This window comes from Crocuta crocuta, unplaced genomic scaffold, assembly GCF_008692635.1.
Source record: "Crocuta crocuta isolate KB4526 unplaced genomic scaffold, BGI_CrCroc_1.0 scaffold64, whole genome shotgun sequence".
NCBI lineage: Eukaryota > Metazoa > Chordata > Mammalia > Carnivora > Hyaenidae > Crocuta > Crocuta crocuta.
The window spans coordinates 13,285,671-13,303,760 of record NW_027530640.1 but is presented as its reverse complement, the minus strand read 5'-3'; the positions used below and the strand labels follow the sequence as shown (position 1 = coordinate 13,303,760).

Sequence of the window (18,090 nt, the reverse complement as noted above, 5' to 3'; positions counted from 1 at the left end):
ACGGGCACCTGGATGGCTCAATCGGTGAAGCGTCCGACTTCGGCTCAGGTCATGATCACATGCTTCATGGGTTCGAGCCCCGTGTCGGGCTCTGTGCTGACGACTAGCTCAGAGCCTGGAGCCTGTTTCGGATTCTGTATCTCCCTCTCTTTCTGACCCTCCCCTGCTCACGCTGTCTCTCTCTCTCAGAAATAAATAAAACATTTTTTTAAAAAAAGAATTTTTCCGCTTGATATTTCCTTTTGAAGATGATACACCACTGAAGCTTCTTTTCCTTAAAAAAATTTTTGTTCAAGAAATTAGCCATTGTAAAAATAACTTTTCATTACAAAAGTCATTCTCACTGTATATTCTACAAGATAAAAAATTATTTTACTATACAAAGGTAGAAAATACTGATAAAAAATTTAAATCACCAGTATTTAGGTGATTATTATATTTGATGACTGTCCACACTTTGTAAATACATATATACTTTATTCTTTATTTTTGTGGTAATATACACGTAACATAAACTTTAATGTCTTAACTGTTTTAAGTACGCAGTTCAGTGGTATTAAATATATTCACAATGTTATACAACAATTACTACCATCCATCTCCAGAACATTTTCATCTTTTAAAACTCAAACCCATATCCATTACCTATTAATTCTTCATTCTCCCCTCTCTCCAGCCCCTGGAAAACATCATCTATTTTCTATGATTTTCGCTACTCTAAATAACTCATATAAGTGGAATCAACCCGTATTTATCTTTTTATACTGATTTATTTTACAAAGAATAATATCCTCAAAGTTCATCTGTGTTGTAGCATATGTAAAAATTTCCTTCTATTTTTTTTAAAGTTTATTTATTTATTTTGAGAGAGAGAAAAAGAGGGAGAGAAGGAAGAGGAGAGAGAGAGGGAGAAAGAGAATACCAAGCAGGTTCTGCAGTGTAAGCAATCTCATGAACCATGAGATCATGACCTGAGCTAAAATCAAGCGACTGAGTCACCCAAGCACCCCCAAATTTGCTTCCTTTTAAAGGCTGAATAATATTCCATTATATGTACAGACCACATTTTATTTATCCATTCATCTGTTGATGGAGACTTGGGTTGCTTCTAAGTTTTGGCTACTATTAATTATGTTGCTATGAACATGGGTGTACTTTTTTTATTTTTGAGAGAAAGCATGAGCAAGGGAGGGGTGGATAGAGAGGTGGGGACAGAGGATCTGAAGCAGGCTCTTTGCTGACAGCAGCAAGCTGATGCGGGTTAGAACTCATGAATTGTGGGATCATGATCTGAGCTGAGGTGGGAGGCTCAATCGACTGAGTCATGCAGGCATCCCTACAAATGTCTCTTTAAGACCCTGCTTTCAATTCTTTTGGGTATATACCCAGAAGTGGAATTGCTGGATTACATACTTTTAATTATTTTAATTTATTTTTTATTTTTTAATGTTTTATTTATTTCTGAGAGAGAAAGAGAGAGAGAGAGAGAGAGACGCAGCATGAACAGGGGGCAGGGGTCAGAGAGAGAGAGGGAGATACAGAATCCAAAGCAGGCTCCAGGTTCTGAGCTAGCCATCAGCACAGAGCCCGATGCAGGGCTCGAACCCATGAACCGTGAGATCATGACCTGAGCCGAAGTCGGACGCTTAACCGACTGACCCACCCAGGCGTCCCTAATTTTTTTAAGTGTTTATTTATTTTGAGAAAGAGAGAGAGAGTGAATGTGTGAGCAGGGGAGGAGCAGAGAAAGACAGAGAATCTCAAGCAGTCTCCATATTGCTAGAACAGAGCCCAACTAGGGGCTTGAACTCATAAACAGTAAGATCATGGCCTGAGCCGAAATAAGAATCAGATGCTTGACTGACTGAGCCACTCAGGTGCCCCTATTTTTAATTTTTTGAGGAAATTCTACACTGTTTTCCACAGTGGCTATACCATTTTACATTCCTACCAACAATGCACAAAGGTTTCAAATATTTCACATCCCTACCAGCATTTGTTATTTTGCTTTTCTGATAGTAGCCATCCTAATGGATGTAAGGTGGTATCTCATTGTCTTGATTTGCATTTCCCTAACAATTAGTGATGTTGGGCATCTTTTCACGTGCTATTGTCCACTTGAATATTTTTTGTAATTCAATATATACTATTATAACCCCTCAAAAAATCAGCTATTTCATGGATATTACTGGTAGCTTCTATAGACTGGTATTTGTGTTCCCTCAAAATTCACATGTTGAAACCTAATCCCCAGTATAATGCTATTTGGAGGTAGGGCTTTAGGGAGGTGATTAGGTCATAAGGGTGCAGTCCTCATGAATGGCATTAGTGCATTGTAAAAGATGCAACAGAGAACTCCCTCACCCCTTCCACCATGTGAGGTTAAAGTAAAAATGACTGTCATTTATGAACCCAGAAGCTTGCCCTCACCAAATCTGCTGAGGCACCTTTATCTCAGATTCTCAGCCCCTAGAACTGATAAATAAATTCCTGTTATTTACAAGTCACTCAGTTTATGGTATTTTGTTACAGTAGTGCAAATGGACTAAGAAAGTTGTCTATGCCCTTTGCTCTCTTCTAACATTTCCTTTTTTAGTTTAGAGGCCCACCCTCTGGAATGGGAAGTTAAACCTATTCATAGGTACTGATAGATCTAAACCAATAATGATAATCTCATTCCCCTTGTCAGTGTTTAGTTAGGAATACAGACTTAATTAGCTTACTCAACCATGGTAGTATTTTGAGCCAGATAACTCTTTGTTGTAGGGAAGAGGGCTGTTCTGCATAGTAGGATATTTAGCAAGGTCCCTGGTCTCTACACAATAGATGTCAGTAGACCTCACCCCCACAGTTGTAACAACCAAAAATGTCACCAGACATTACCAATGTCACCTCCTCCCCACCATATTGAAAATCACAGGCTCAGGCTATTCCCCTGGTGACTATTATTGAACCAGGGATAGGTAAATGGCCTAAACTGGTCCAATCAGATTGAAAGAAAAACTTTGGTTGGAGGGAGCCACTCTCTGAACTTACCATGGACAAGGAAGGAAGTTCCCTGGTTACAGCTGGCAGAATTCTTGTGACCAGAAACTTGAGATGTTTACAAGATAAGGACAAAGCTGAAAGAATAACAGAAAAAATATAAATTATAATTCTCCAAAATTAGGAAGAGAAAAACAATATGTACCAGGTTATGATTCTATCATGCCTAGAGGGAACCATACTGTCAAGAATGGCACTGGCAGTGTCCAATGACAGTAACCACCAGCTACACATGGTGAATAACACCACGAGTAGTGGTGAGTAACACGAGCTACACTGAGAATCTGAATATGGTGAGTCCATATTGAGATGTGCTGATGGTGTAAAATATGAACCAGGTTTTGAAGATTTAGTACAAAGTAAGAATGTAAAATATATCATTACTAATTATTACATTGATTATATGTGGAAATGATCATTTGAATTAAGCTAAATCAAATTGAAATTAATTTCCCTTATTTCTTTTTGCCACTTTACTCTGGTCACTACATAATTTATTATCACATAGGTGGCTTTCATCTGTGGCTCACGTTATATTTCTATTGGACAGAGCTGCTCTAGAATACCTGGTTTTGAGATAACAGTTTTTCTAATTATTTAAATCAGTGTAAATTAGATTGGCCTTTTTTTCTATAGAAAACATCCTAATTGATTCAGGAGACTGCTACATTTTAGTTAAAACTTTTTAAGATTTCATTTTATTTTTTTAAAGTTTTATTTATTTAAGTAATTTCTACACCCAATGTAGTGCTCAAACTCACAACCCTAAGATAAAGAGTTGGATGCTCCTCTGACCGAACCAGCCAGGAGCCCCTTTAGGATTTTATTTTTAAGAAATCTCCCCACTCAAAGTGGGACTCAAACTCACAACCCCAAGATCAAAAGTCGCTGCTCTACTGACTGAGCCAGCCAGGCACCCCTGTTAACCTGTTTTTCACTGTTTATAAAATGATATACCAGTATAGAAGTATACTTTTCTGAGGTGTCTAAATTTTCCTTACCCTGTAATTTTTGATCTCCAAAATATAAGCAGGGCCTCTTTTATCACTCATAATTTTTAACCTCCACAGTGTAAGGAACTTGAAAGTTTATTAAAGGGAATTTTCAGGGGCACCTGGGTGGCTCAATTGGTTAAGTGTCTGACTTCAGCTCAGGTTATCATCTCATGATTCCTGAGTTTGAGCCCTGTGTCAGGTGCTGAAAGCTCAGAGCCTGGAGCTTACTTCAGATTCTGTGTCTCCCTCTCTCTCTGCTCCTCTCCCACTTGTGCTCTGTCTCTCTGCGTCTCTCAAAAATAAATAAAAGCATTTTAAAAATTTTAAAGGGAATTGTCAAACGTATAGCATTAGCCTGATTGTGATACTACTTTTATTAAAGGAAGGAAGCCTTTCACTGGGGAATTTATTGCTCTCCCCAAATCTTTTGGTATCACAGATATTCCATGCAACAACCACAGAAGTGTAATTTGTTCATCAATTTAGATTGTTTCTGTATGTCTAATAGACTTTTTAAAAACCTGGATTTAGCCATAGACATTAGAGTAATGGGTGATGTGGTAGAGCCCTTAGTTTTAGGATCAATGTAATTTTATCTTAAAAAATCAGCATTTATAAAATGTGTTAAACTCAAAAGCAGAAAATATGTTCCAGGGTTGAAGGCGGTAGATACCTGAGGGGAAACTTCAGTTAATCCTTTTAATTTTCTCAGACAGTATTACATATAAAGATTTACTAACTAAAATATATCATAATTTTGGAAAATCAGAATTACATAGAATTTATCTTAAGTAACTTTCTGTGACAAAGATATTTGAGCATCATAAAACTCAGGCAATTAAAATGTAAAGTAATATTTGGATTATTTTCATGTATAGGCATGTCCTTACATTTTATATGTTTAAATAAAGTACTATGCAGAAGCTAGCAGATAAAACTCTTATAGCTACAAATGAAGTAAAACCGGGTACAATTAAGGGAGAAACACACTGAAAAAAGTTCACCATTGAAAAAAGGAAATAGATGATCCTGAAATTATAGTTAAATCAGTGAATATTCCTAAACACATCATAGAACAAAGAGAACTAATGTAGTTATCTGAAAGAACCGAATTTCTCCTTCAAATTTAACAAACCCAAATTGGTGCCAGGTCATTTTAATTTCTTCCTATGATTAGGTGTCAGAGTCTACCTAAATCAAAGACACATTCACACATACTTTTAGCAAAACTTTCCACTCATAATTGGCACTGTTCTTGACTAGAGAGAAAATGTATATAAGCTGGCTCTCATTTTAAGGTGACATGGAATATATTTTCTCTCATAAATTATCTGAATTAGACTATATGTTATTTCTAGATGGGCCAATTGTTCCACTCAATTAGCAAATATTTTGTGTCTCCCATGTTTTTGAACTAGGCACTGGGACACGATGACTATGGGAGACTGAAAACTCCAGATTATCACAGAGCTTCCAACCTGCAGCGAGACAGACAATAAGCGCCTAAACAAATAATGCGAATTTGGAAAAGTGTTAATCACATTTTAAGTGAGTTCTCTTAAATTTAGATATAGTTGTTCATATTCTGGAAGACAGAAATTAAATTTTAATTACCTTGATGCTTTACCTAACTGATCCTATTAAAAAAAAATAAACGGAAATGAATAGGAACAAGTGGAAACTCTTATTTAGGTCTAAATACTACAAAACATGCAAATGAATACCTCACTACCCATAGAAAAGATGAGCAGAAAAGTTTCAAAATCGTGGACGTGGAATGAAAAAAAAAATCTAATTTATAAAATACAGGGATATGTGTAACAGGGAGTATTATATTTCAATTTTCTTCTACTTTAATCAGACCATTTGTCAGACAACTGTGTTCTAAACAACTCTGTTCCCCCCATACACTTATTTTTGTTTACCATTTATATCTATGTCAAATATATTAAAAAGAGGAACCACCCATGTTCCCCTGAGGTCCTTCAAAACACAGTCCCTAAGTCATGAGTCCCCATAGGGTATTTTCATAATCAATAAAATATATACTTAGAATTAAATAGTGGTCAGCTTGTCCTTCTCACCCCACTGATTTGGGTACTTAACAATCCTCTGTATGGCTAATTATAATTTCTTGTATCTGCTTCAGATTGTATATACCGTGGGGAAGCATCCGAGACGTTTCCAGAGGCAAAAAAGCTTTCCGCACGGACGCCCTATTTCCGGTAATCACTCAGAAGTCTAGGAGCTATCCGGCCCCACGGCTTAGCGGAGCGGAAAACGGGACATATGGTCTACCTCTTTCCAGCAAGCCTTGCCTCTAAATATTTTCAAAGCAATAGGTCTCTATGAAGCATTATCGTTTTCATCGCGTTAGGTCAAATTCTCGCGAGATGACAAATCCCAGGCTAGCGTAATTGCACCGCTACGCCTGCGCACGCTGGGGCAGCGCGCACTTCCGCTTGAGTCGTGCTGTCACTCACAGCCGCTTCTCCCGCCCAGCGGGGTGACGTAGCGCTTTCCTTTTCGCTAGGTTTGCAGCATCGGAATGAGACCTGCTGAGCTACCGCCTCTGGCCCTCCTACTTGCGGCTCTCGGGGAGATTTCGTGCTGCCTGTCCTCCGCCGTTTCGCTAATCTGTAGCGGATCGCTTTCCTAAAAGCCGGGCAGAACAAAGGAATAAAGAAGGAGACTCGGCGCCCGGCCGTATTGCTCGGAGTGGCTTCCTCTTCCGCTCGCTCCTGTCCGGAGAAGCTGCGTTTATAATCGTCACTGGATTGTAAGTACCCAAGGCGAAGAGAGCTCACTGCGCCCCGCTTTTTGAATATCTTTGTTCCGGGAGAGTGTGGATTGGGAGTGTCTGCTGGGCCTTACTTACTGTGTCGAAAATCATTCCGCAGAAGCCGCCATTTGCTTTCCTGCTAGCTAGCTCCCTCTGCGTTATCCGGCAGCGGCATCTGGAGGTTGGAACTTGCATTGCAGCTAATAGATTTAAATGCACCTTCCTAACATTAGTGTCCATAACGCCTGGGGTTTAGCTGCATCAAATTTATAGACTTGGGCCTTGATTCAACATTAAGACAAAATAGTCGCTTGGCACCTGTTCTGCTTAAAACTCTTCGTTCTTGGGATTTCAGCTCATAACAAACTGGTCTTTCTAACTGTTGGAACTATTTAGTGCAACAAGTGATTGTCAGAGAAGTGAGTCTCAAAGAAGTAAAAATGAGTAAGAGCAAAGATGATGCTCCTCACGAACTAGAGAGCCAGTTTATCTTACGGCTACCTCCAGAATATGCCTCTACTGTGCGGCGGGCAGTACAGTCTGGTCATGTCAACCTGAAGGACAGACTGACAATTGAGTTACACCCTGATGGACGTCATGGAATCGTCAGAGTGGACCGGGTCCCTTTGGCCTCAAAACTGGTAGATCTGCCGTGTGTTATGGAAAGCCTGAAAACCATTGATAAGAAAACTTTTTACAAGACAGCTGATATATGTCAGATGCTTGTCTCCACAGTCGATGGTGATCTCTATCCTCCTGTGGAGGAACCAGTTGCTACTGCTGATCCCAAAGCAAGCAAGAAAAAGGATAAGGACAAAGAGAAAAAGTTTATATGGAACCATGGAATTACTCTGCCTCTAAAAAATGTCAGAAAGAGAAGATTCCGGAAGACAGCAAAGAAGAAGTATATTGAATCTCCAGATGTGGAGAAAGAAGTGAAGCGGTTGCTAAGTACAGATGCTGAAGCTGTGAGTACTCGTTGGGAAATAATTGCTGAAGATGAAACAAAAGAAACAGAAAATCAGGGCCTTGATATTTCTTCTCCAGGAATGTCTGGTCATAGGCAGGGCCATGACTCATTAGAACACGATGAGCTTCGGGAGATATTCAATGACCTCAGCAGCAGCAGTGAAGATGAGGATGAGGCCCAGCATCAAGATGAAGAAGATATAAACATCATTGACACTGAGGAAGATTTGGAAAGACAGCTACAGGACAAGCTGAATGAATCAGATGAACAGCACCAAGAAAATGAGGGAACCAATCAGTTGGTAATGGGAATTCAGAAACAGATTGATAATATGAAAGGCAAACTCCAAGAGACCCAGGACAGGGCAAAACGACAGGAGGATCTCATTATGAAAGTCGAAAACCTGGCTCTCAAGAATAGATTTCAGGCTGTGCTCGATGAACTCAAACAAAAGGAAGACCGAGAAAAGGAGCAGCTCAGCTCTTTGCAAGAAGAGCTAGAATCACTCCTAGAGAAGTGAGAACAGTTCTCACACTTAATTTCATTCCTTAGATTGCTCAGCATTGAAAGAATAATCTTGGCTTCATCACTTGGACTAGATTAAATTTACAGTAGTTCCCATTTTCTTTACTGTCTACTGCTGAATTTGTCTTACAAACATAAATGTGAAATGCTATCTCGTTTGTCAAAACCACTTTGTTAGGTGTTTATTCTCTAGGAAGTAGGAATGTATACTCAAAAATGATTGTAGGAAGATTGTAGGAAAATTGTAGGATTAGTGGAATGAACAGTTCAACCTTAGTAATCACACCTTGACTGCAGGACTTTGCTGCTGTTTCTCATTTGCCCGAAGTGTCTCTTGCTTCTCTGCAGTGCCATCTGAGATCACTAATGTCTAGAGTCTGGTCTGCAGGCAGTAAAGCTAGTGTGCATATGTTTTCGCAGGCAGTGGTAGATAGTTTTCCAGCTAATGAAGGCATCTGTCCCCATGTAGAGTTGCAAATCATTTCATAAAGTTGTTTTAAGAATAAATAAAAGCAACTAATTTTCACCTTATACGTGTCTTGCTGTTTTGGGGTAGTGGATATCAGATCCTCATTTGAGGTGGTTTCTTGGTGGGATTTAATGACTGACCAATTTGACCCTGTTTTATAGGGAAAAGAGGCAGTTAGGTGTTGGGTTTTAAGAAATGACAGCAGGGACAGGGCGCCTGGGTGGCTTAGTCAGTTAAGCATCCGACTTCAGCTCAGGTCATGATCTCACGGTTCGTGGGTTCGAGCCCCGCATCGGGCTCTGTGCTAACAGCTAGCTCAGAGCCTGGAGCCTATTTCGGATTCTGTGTCTCCCTCTCTCTCTGACTCTCCCCTGCTCACGCTGTCCTTCTGTCTGTCTCAGAAATAAATAAAACTTTAAAAATTAAAAAAAAATCACAGCAGGGGTAAAGAAATTGGGAAATGGTATCTTTGCTTTATGTTAAGTTTCCAAGCCACCTGTTTCATTTGGAGGTTATGAAACAAGGTACAGAAACTTCCTAAACTATCCTAACTTTTGTTAGGATAAAACTTTCTATAGTTTTATCTGTAAAAGTTACTATTTTTATCTTTTAAAGCACTACGCTCACTTGGTTAAAATAGTAGAGACAAAGCAAAGGCTATCATATCAAGTACTGTTCACTGACTCAACACATGGGTTTGAATTGATTGCATTTCTAAATATTTTCAACTCTAATCCTGCAGTCATTTAATAATATTCTCAGAACTGAGGTGATGTGTCCATGTTAGTTGATCAAAATTGTTCATAAGGGAAGTCATCACTATGATATTTCACATTTCTTGAACGTAATTTTCATATTCTTAAATTTCACATGTTCTTAAGATTCTAATCTAATGACTTAAATTTGAGCTAATTCTGAAAACTGACAAAAAATTTACAAAATGCATAGTTGCATGCAATTCACTTCTGACAGGTTGGGACTAAAGGTTCGTTTGAAAATTGGCCTCATGAAGCAAACATTTAAAGCCCATTTAATTTTGTATTTGACAGGAAACATCAGTGGTGAAATGTTAAAATTCTGCAGACTTCGCAAGTTTAAAATCCTACATGCTGATGGTGGAAATCTCACAATACTAATTTTCTCTTTCACATTATCTGATCATTTTCTACCAAACTGTCATAATTTTTAAGATTTACTACAGATGGGGCGCCTGGGTGGCTCAGTCGGTTAAGCGTCTGACTTAGGCTCAGGTCATGATCTGACAGTTCGTGGGTTCGAGCCCCGCTTCAGGCTCTGTGCTGACAGCTAGCTCAGAGCCTGGAGCTTGCTTCAGATTCTGTATCTCCCTCTCTCTCTGACCCCTGCTCACGCTGTCTCTCGCTGTCTCTCTCACAAATAAAACAAAACAAAAGAATTTACTACAGAAGACAGAGGCTTAAGGTTTCTCCCAAGTATCAGACTTTGGATTATTTCTTGATGTTTGCAAATAAGTAGCAAGTTTTCTTAATATATTAGGATGGTAGGTAGATAAATTCTGTTTTAGTACATTTGGTATTTTGCTACACTTATAACATTGACACCTGAAGAGCTCCCACAATACTTGCCTTTACAGTGGGTCATTTATCAAAATAATTTAATCTTATAAAGGTCTCGACACCAGTGATGGCAGAATTCCATCAATAATAGGCAGGAGAGATGTTGCATACAGTAACAAAATGGTCTAGTGATTGACTCCCATTTCAGTTACTAGCACTATTCGGATTCTCAAATCCATATTTCTGATCTCTTAAGAGCTTCAGATTTCAGGGGCGCCTGGGTGGCTTAGTCGGTTAAGCGCCCGACTTTCGCTTAGGTCATGATCTTGCGGTTCGTGGGTTCGAGCCCCGCGTCGGGCTCTGTGCTGACTGCCAGCTCAGAGCCTGGAGCCTGTTTCAGTCTGTGACTCCCTCTCTCTCTGACCCTCCCCTGCTCACGCTGCCCCTCTCTCTCTCTCCCTCTCTCTCTCTCCCCACTCCCCTAGAAATAAATAAAACATTAAAAAATTTTAAAAAGAGCTTCAGATTTCATATATGTAGGTGTGTACTAGAAACACTTGTCAGTATTTCTCAGGCAATTCAACTGCAAGTGTCCCAGAATAGAACTCATTTCCTCCTTTTCCTTGAAAACTTGCTCTTCCTTGTTTTATGATTAAGTGAAAATAAATGGCACCATCACCCATCCCAGTTACTGAAGCTAGAAGCTTAAGCCATAACCTTTGACTACTCACCCTCTGGCTCCTTATACTTATATAAAAGTGCTTATAAAAAAGCTCTTCAATCACTACTTCATCTCTACTGCCACTGTCTTAGTTCAAGTCATTATCTCCTGCCAAGCAAATGGCAATAGCTTCCTAACTGGTTGTGTGTTTTTATAAACATTTTTTTAAACCATCCAATTTAGTTTTTTGACTTTGCCACTAAAGTTATCTTCTTAAGCTAGATGATATTTGATCATGTTATTCCCATGCTTAAAACCCTTCAAAGGTATACCACTGCTTTCAGGACTAAGTTTACATTTTTAAGAAGGCATAAAATTATAATTGCTTTGGTTACCTTTTCAGTTTCATGTCACCGCATCCTCTCACTTATTTTTAGCCCCTATCTAGAAGACCGCTTGGCCAAATCCTACATATCTCCATTCTCAACCCTAACATCACCAACTCTAACAAGGCCTTCTTTGTCTAGAGAGATCCACTATGGCTTTGCCTCTACTGTTTACCTTTTATTCAACAAATAACTTACTGTGCTATGCCATACCAAATACTGTATATGAAGTACTCAAACATTTAATGTCTATTAATCTCATGCACTCTATAATAGTCTGCTGGGATAAATACTCAGTTATGCATTTATCATACTAAAGTGTAAACTACCTTGTAGCTCATCCCCCCACTAGGCTGTAAATTCACTGAGAGTAGGCACTTGGGCTTGTTAGTCACTAAACTTACTAAAAAATAGTAAAGAAGTTAAAATCTCAAGATCAAGAGATGCAGTCCCTGAGTTTGTAGGCTAGCTCAGTGACCTATTAGTTGTATGCTCTTGGGCAAATAATTTAATCTATTTCCTCACTGTTCTCATCATTAAAATGAAGGTGATAATAATATGTACCTCATAGGGCTGTTGATTTTTGACTATTAGCTATTGAGTTGATAACATATTAAAGGACTTAAAACGATGTCTAGAATATAGTAAATTAACAATAAAAGCAAACTATTATTCCCTATTTACTAATGTCTGGACATAATAAGGATTAAATAATTTTGAATTCAAAAATGATAAAAATGATTGAAAAGTATAAAGAAACAGCCATTTTAAGTGGCTGATTTCAAATTAAAGAATCTAATTACAGTGGCTGATTTCAAATTAAAGAATCTAATTACAGAGGCACCTGGGTGGCTTAGTGGGTTGATTTTGGCTCATGTCATGAACTCACAGCTTGTGAGATGGAGTCCCATACTGGGCTTGGGATTCTCTCTCCCCCTCCCTCTTTCTATCCCTCCCCAACTCATTCTCTCTCTCTCTCTCTCAAAACAAATAAATAAACATTGACCCCTCCCCCAAAAAACAAACATAAGGAATCTATAACAGAAACAAAGTTTGGTTCAAATAATCTGCAGCATAAACAAATAGACTCTGCTAACTACTATAACTTTGTTTTTTTCTTGATTTACTTATAGCCTGGCTTTCTATTAATATTGAGAACTCTATAATGAAGAGTAATTACCCTCTTATATAAAGAGAAAAGCTTAATTGAAGAAGATTGGGATCCATTTCTCTTAAAGTATGTCCTGATTTACCAAAAGGACTCACTATTCTCAAAGCTCCCTTAGCTAATGAGTACAGCTTTCAATATTAAACAATGCAGAGATTTTTATAAAAAAAGATAAAGTTCCTTTCAACCAACTTTCTAGAGTAAACTGTTAACATTTTGAGCTGTGTCATTCCAGGTCTTTATTTGGTGTACAATTAAATGTATATGTAGTTTTGTAAAGAAAAAAGTATGATTTTGTTATAGATACTACTATAAAGTTTATGACTCAAAAATATATAAATATCCTTCCATATCAGCACATGTAGGTTTAGTGCTTCAGTTCATGTTAAAGATTTTTTTAAAAAATTTTCATGTCTTTATTTTAAGAGACCGAGACAGAGCAAGCCAGGGAGGGTCAGAGAGAGAGATACAGAATCTGAAGTAGGCTCCAGGCTCTGAGCTGTCAGCACAGAGCCAGATGCGGGGCTCAAACCCACGGACTGTGAGATCATGACCTCAGCCAAAGTCAGACGCTCAACTGACTGAGCCACCCAGGTGCCCCTAAGGATTTTTAAAAAAACATTTTATCCACTCCCCTATTGCTGGCCACTTAGGTTGTTTCATAAAAAATTTTTATTATACCAAATGCTGCAATAAACATTCATGTCAATATGGCTTCCAATTTTCATTATGTCTACAAACTAGGTAAAAGGAATCTTTATATTCAGTTTTAAGTTACATAAAGCCTGACATTTTCAATTTGGAGAAGAAATTTTTATTTGAGATGAAAATTTGGACAAATTGTGACAGTTCATGTCTCTGAATGACTGTGTCTTAAACTCTGGTTTTTATCTTTTATTACTATGTAAGAATTCTAGGTGAAAATATATATTAGGAAGACTGCTCACTACACAGCAGCCATACTGGATTTTTTTTTTTCTTTACTTCAAATGCTAACCTCTTTTTCACCACAGAGCTATATTTAGCATGTACAGTTCCCTTTTCCTGAAACTGTCTCCACATATTATGTTTGTCTTTTTGTGATTCAGGCCTCAGCTCACACCCCACTTTCTCTGGTAATCCTGTCTGGTCATTCAGTCTAATTGTTAGGGAGCATGTGATTTGGGTATTCATCTTGTCAAGGGTAGTGGTCTTCAGTGCAAAGCTGGAAATTCTTTGCCATTATTTTCTGGTATGTATGATTGGGAGGATATGCTTACAATTAAAACAAAAGCATCATCATTCTGGTTAGTAAGAAAAAATGATTTCACCTGCTTAAGACTGCCTATTATCTTGGTCTGTGATATAATATATGCTGGCATCTGTTCTCTCCAAGTCTAGCTGTTAAGTTAAATATATGTCTTGGAACTTGATCTCTGTCTCTACTATTTATGCAACTGTGTCTGACAATTCGATGAAGGTATAGGCCATTTCCCTATTAATGCCCTTGTGCTTCCTGGCCGTGATCACTAATTTGGCTTCTCCAAAACATATGTATGAACTTAACGCAAAAGCAGTTGATGATTTATTGCAGTTTCCTATATGTCTTGTGTTTGTAGAAACTCAGCATGTTTAAAAATACATAAACAATGAACCAGATGTAATTAATTGACACTCAGTGGTCATTAAGATATCAAAAGCATTTCTAGATAACTTGATAGGGCTTCCACAGTAAATATTATAATATGCTGTTTATTTTTTTTTCTCCTTGACTTTCCTGAGGGTAATATCAAAACATAATTTTAAAAAAATCCCTCTGGGTGCCTGGCTGGCTCAATCAGTAAAGCTTGTGACCCTTGAACTTTGAGTGGTGAGTTCCAGCTCCAGTTGGGTAAAGTTTACTTAAAAAAATAAAAATAGTAAAATAAATTTTTAAAAATACCTCAAATATGACATGAAGAATTTAAAATTCTTTTTCTAGTATAAAACGGCATAGTATTCTCATATAACTCTTTTCTTTGTCAAAAAGTTTGCCAAGGGGCCCCACAATGGCTGAGCCAGGTAAGCCTCCAACCCTTGATTTTGGCTCAGGTCATAATTGCATGGTTTGTGAGATCAAGCCCCACTTTGGGCTTGCTTGGGACTCTCTCTCTCTCTGCCCCTACTCCTCTCAAAATAAATAAATAAACATTAGGGGAAAAAAAGTTTGCCAAGATAACAAGAAACCCTAAAGTCAAAAAGAGTAAGAGATGAGACACCAGTAAATGAGAAATGTTAACCTGTTTTCAGAAGTCCAAAGCAGAGGAAGGACTGATAAATTCAGAGATCAAAGAAAGTTACAGGCTAAATGTGTACAAGGCAGTATACCAAAGAGAGACAAAACCAACTGACACAGAATCTGCGAGAGGCTCAATATTTGCAGGCATAAGTTTCCAAGGAAGGGGGAAAGGGGGACTTGGGGACAGGTCATGATCTCCCGGTTCGGGGGTTTGAGCCCCGCTTCCAGCTCTGTGCTGACAGCTCAGGCCTGGAGCCTGTCTTCAGATTCTGTGTCTCCCTCTTTCTCTGACTCTCTCTCTCTCTTTCTCTCAAAAATAAATAAAACATTAAAAAAAATTTTTTTAAAAAGAGTCCCTTATGTTTTGTCCCCCTCTCTGTCTTTATATTATTTTTGCTTCCCTTTCCTTATGTTCACTTGTTTTGTATCTTAAATTTCTTATGAGTGAAGTCATATGCTATTTGTCTTTCTCTGATTAATTTCGCTTAGCATAATAGCCTCTAGTTCCATCCACCTAGTTGCAAATGGACGTTTATTTATTTTTTATTTCAATGACTCACTTTTATTTTTAAAAAATTTTTTTATATTTATTTTTTGAGAGAGAGAGGGAGCAAGCAGGAGACGGGTAGAGAAACGGAAACAAAGGATCCAAAGCAGACTCTTCACTCACAGACTCTTCAGTCACAGAGAGCCTGATGTTGGGGCTCATACTCACAAACTGTGAGATCATGACCTGAGCCAAAGTCTGACGCTTAACAGACTGAGTCACTAGGCGTCCCAGTCCCTCACTTTATTAACTAATACCCAAAGATAATCAGACATGGAAAGGTTTCCGAAGGCAGAATCATTTCAGAGTACTTCCTGCCCCTTCCATTTTATTTTTACCCCCAAAGTAAAACTCCAACTAGGCCTTAGAATGAAAACCTTAAGAGAATTCATACTACCAATGGGATTACGAGCATCTGTCTGAGAGGAGAAGGTGTGTCCTAAAGAGCGATATCCTCAAGCTAACGTCCAAAAACGCGTCTTGCCTTGGAAGCCACGCCTACTGGCATTTATATCTCGAACTTCCGCTGCTGCAACGAAACGTAAGCCCTTATAGAGCGCTGGAACTACACAGCTCTTTTCTATCAACTTTCTTATCAATCAATATATAAATACCTGTTTTCCAAGCCAATGGTAAAAACGCCGTATCCTACCTCCAAAAATGATGAGGACTCTGGGCCACCAGGTCCCAGGACTTCAGCCCCGGATTCTCGGCGATGTTGCCACGAAATTAGCCATTCTCCAGCTCCGCAGGCAGATCGGCTAGCCTCCGGCTTCCTCTCCCACAGTCACTTAGTCGAAGGAGGACCAGGACCCGGAGAGGCGCGGCGGGGGGGCTCATCCCGCTGTAGAGCTGCCTTTCCAGTTTTCTGATCAAAAGTAGCCACCGATTGTCATGTAAAAACCCCCAAGTAGTTTATCTTCTCTATTAGAAACCTCTGTGTCTTTAGATTTGACCCTTTGACTTCAGGCTCGACCAACAAGGAGCATATCCCCTTTTGTTTTGCCTATTAAGAAATGTGGGGAGTAAGTAGGTGGGAGTCAAGCCGAAAAGGAAAACATTAACATCGGCGCCTATTGTCTCTAGCCTTAACTGCAAGAATTTATAAAATAGGTTTCAATCTGTATTACAATTCATTATAAGTGNTCCAGCTAACAGGCCGGGGGTTATTTATGTGCGCGGGAGCGCGTCCCGAGGCCTCGCATGGGGTTAAGCGGCTTCTCCCACGGAGGAGGGAGAGTGGAGAATGGGCGTGTGGGTGTGGGACGCCTGCACAGAGCTCCAGAGAGTTTCTTCCCACGGAGACCAGCAGAAGAGTGGGCGAACATGAAGTCCAATCCTGCCATCCAAGCCGCCATCGACCTCACAGCCGTGAGCCATAGGGGGCACAGTATGTGTCCTGACGGGGCAGCCTTTCGACACAGTGAAAGTGAAGATGCAGACGTTCCCGGGCCTGTACAAGAGCCTCACCTACTGCTGCCTGAAGACGTACTCACAAGTGGGATTCCGGGGCTTCTACAAGGGGACTGGCCCAGCGCGGACTGCCTCCGTCGCCGAGAACTCTGTCCTCTTCATGTGCTATGGCTTCTGCCAACAGCTTGTGAGGAAAGTGGTTGGATTGGACAAGCAGGAGAACCTGAGTGAACTGCAGACCGCAACTGCTGGGTCCTTCGCTTCCGCGTTTGCTGCGCTGACCCGGTGCCCCACTGAGCATGTGAAGTGCCTGCTACGGGCCATGTACGAACTGGAAATGTCAGGGAAAATAACAAAAAGCCAGAACACAGTCTGGTCCGTTGTGAAGAGTATACTTAGAAAAGATGGCTTCTTGATCAGAAAACTCAAAAAAAAAAAAAAGAAAAAGAAAAGAAAAGAAAAGATGGCTTCTTGGGCTTCTACCACGGACTTTCGAGCACTCTACTTCAAGAAGTACCCGGCTATTTCTTCTTCTTCGGTGGCTATGAACTGAGTCGATCATTTTTTGCCTCGGGGAGATCAAAAGAAGAACTAGGCCCTGTCCCTTTGATGGTAAGTGGTGGAGCTGTTGGAATTTGCCTTTGGCTTGTCATATACCCAGTGGATTGTATTAAATCCAGAATTCATGTTCTTTCCATGTCTGGAAAACAGGCTGGATTTATGGGAACTCTTGTAAGTATTGTGAAAAATGAAGGAATAGCAGCCTTGTATTTTGAAGTGAAAGCTACTATGACTCGAGCATTCCCTGCCAATGGGTCACTATTTTTGACTTATGAATATAGGAGGAGGAGGAGGATGAGCCAGGTTGAAGCATATTGAAGTGTCTTGGTGAACTGGATGTAAGTAAATGCCTTAAAGGACTATAGTTTTATCTCAGGTTTCATGGAGTACTGGGCCAATGTGGAATTATTTTTTACTTCATGGGAATTTTGTTTTTGTCATCTCTTCTTCTACTCTAAACTTTATGGAAGATCTATCTTACATCATATAATTTCTACCCATAATTGTATTAAAATAGAAGATGGGCTGCTCTTGTGTTTAGTGGGATATACAGAGTGAGCTGGTGGCCTATGAACCTGATCTGAATGCTAAATCTATTACATCACGGCTTATGCATAAACCTGTAAGTGTACATGCAGTTTAGGTGGTTATCTGTTGTAAAACAGTTTGGTCCCATGTTTAATCTCATATCACCAGAAAGAGGTATCCATGTTTCATGAAGATGATCATAAATGATGGCTAAACCCATTCAAGATGTAGGGTCTCTTTAAAACTCT

General features: G+C 39.4%; 3 protein-coding genes and 1 non-coding gene across 4 annotated transcripts in view; 3 read left to right on the top strand and 1 right to left on the bottom strand.

Moving 5' to 3' along the window:
* The window catches only part of LOC144235274 (protocadherin gamma-C4), a 176,380-nt gene extending 170,130 nt beyond the window's left edge, over nucleotides 1–6,250 (bottom strand). The window contains exons 1-2 of the mRNA XM_077768812.1: nucleotides 6,201–6,250; nucleotides 3,037–3,122 (exon numbers count right to left, since the gene is read on the bottom strand). Coding sequence (XP_077624938.1) covers nucleotides 3,037–3,122; nucleotides 6,201–6,213 — 99 coding nt within the window. The 5' untranslated portion in view covers nucleotides 6,214–6,250. The remainder of the gene's footprint in view (nucleotides 1–3,036; nucleotides 3,123–6,200) is intronic.
* Nucleotides 6,251–6,533: 283 nt separating this feature from the next.
* On the top strand, nucleotides 6,534–8,848 carry TAF7 (TATA-box binding protein associated factor 7). The gene has a single exon (XM_077768797.1). It carries the CDS (start codon nucleotides 7,263–7,265, stop codon nucleotides 8,310–8,312), a length of 1,050 nt encoding a protein of 349 aa, XP_077624923.1. The 5' UTR covers nucleotides 6,534–7,262; the 3' UTR covers nucleotides 8,313–8,848.
* A 1,146-nt stretch (nucleotides 8,849–9,994) lies between these two features.
* On the top strand, nucleotides 9,995–10,079 carry TRNAL-UAG (transfer RNA leucine (anticodon UAG)). The gene has a single exon. It is a non-coding gene; the product is annotated as a tRNA-Leu (tRNA).
* A 6,531-nt stretch (nucleotides 10,080–16,610) lies between these two features.
* Nucleotides 16,611–17,632, top strand: LOC144235400 (mitochondrial ornithine transporter 1-like). Its single transcript, XM_077768955.1, is given in 3 exon segments — nucleotides 16,611–16,714; nucleotides 16,716–17,142; nucleotides 17,202–17,632. Coding segments are annotated over 3 exon segments (906 nt in total). The 5' UTR covers nucleotides 16,611–16,666.
* The last annotated feature ends 458 nt before the right edge of the window (nucleotides 17,633–18,090 follow it).

Excerpts from the sequence above, each read along its gene's own strand:
- TAF7 (XM_077768797.1), top strand. The coding sequence starts at position 7,263 with ATGAGTAAGAGCAAAGATGATGCTCCTCACGAACTAGAGAGCCAGTTT.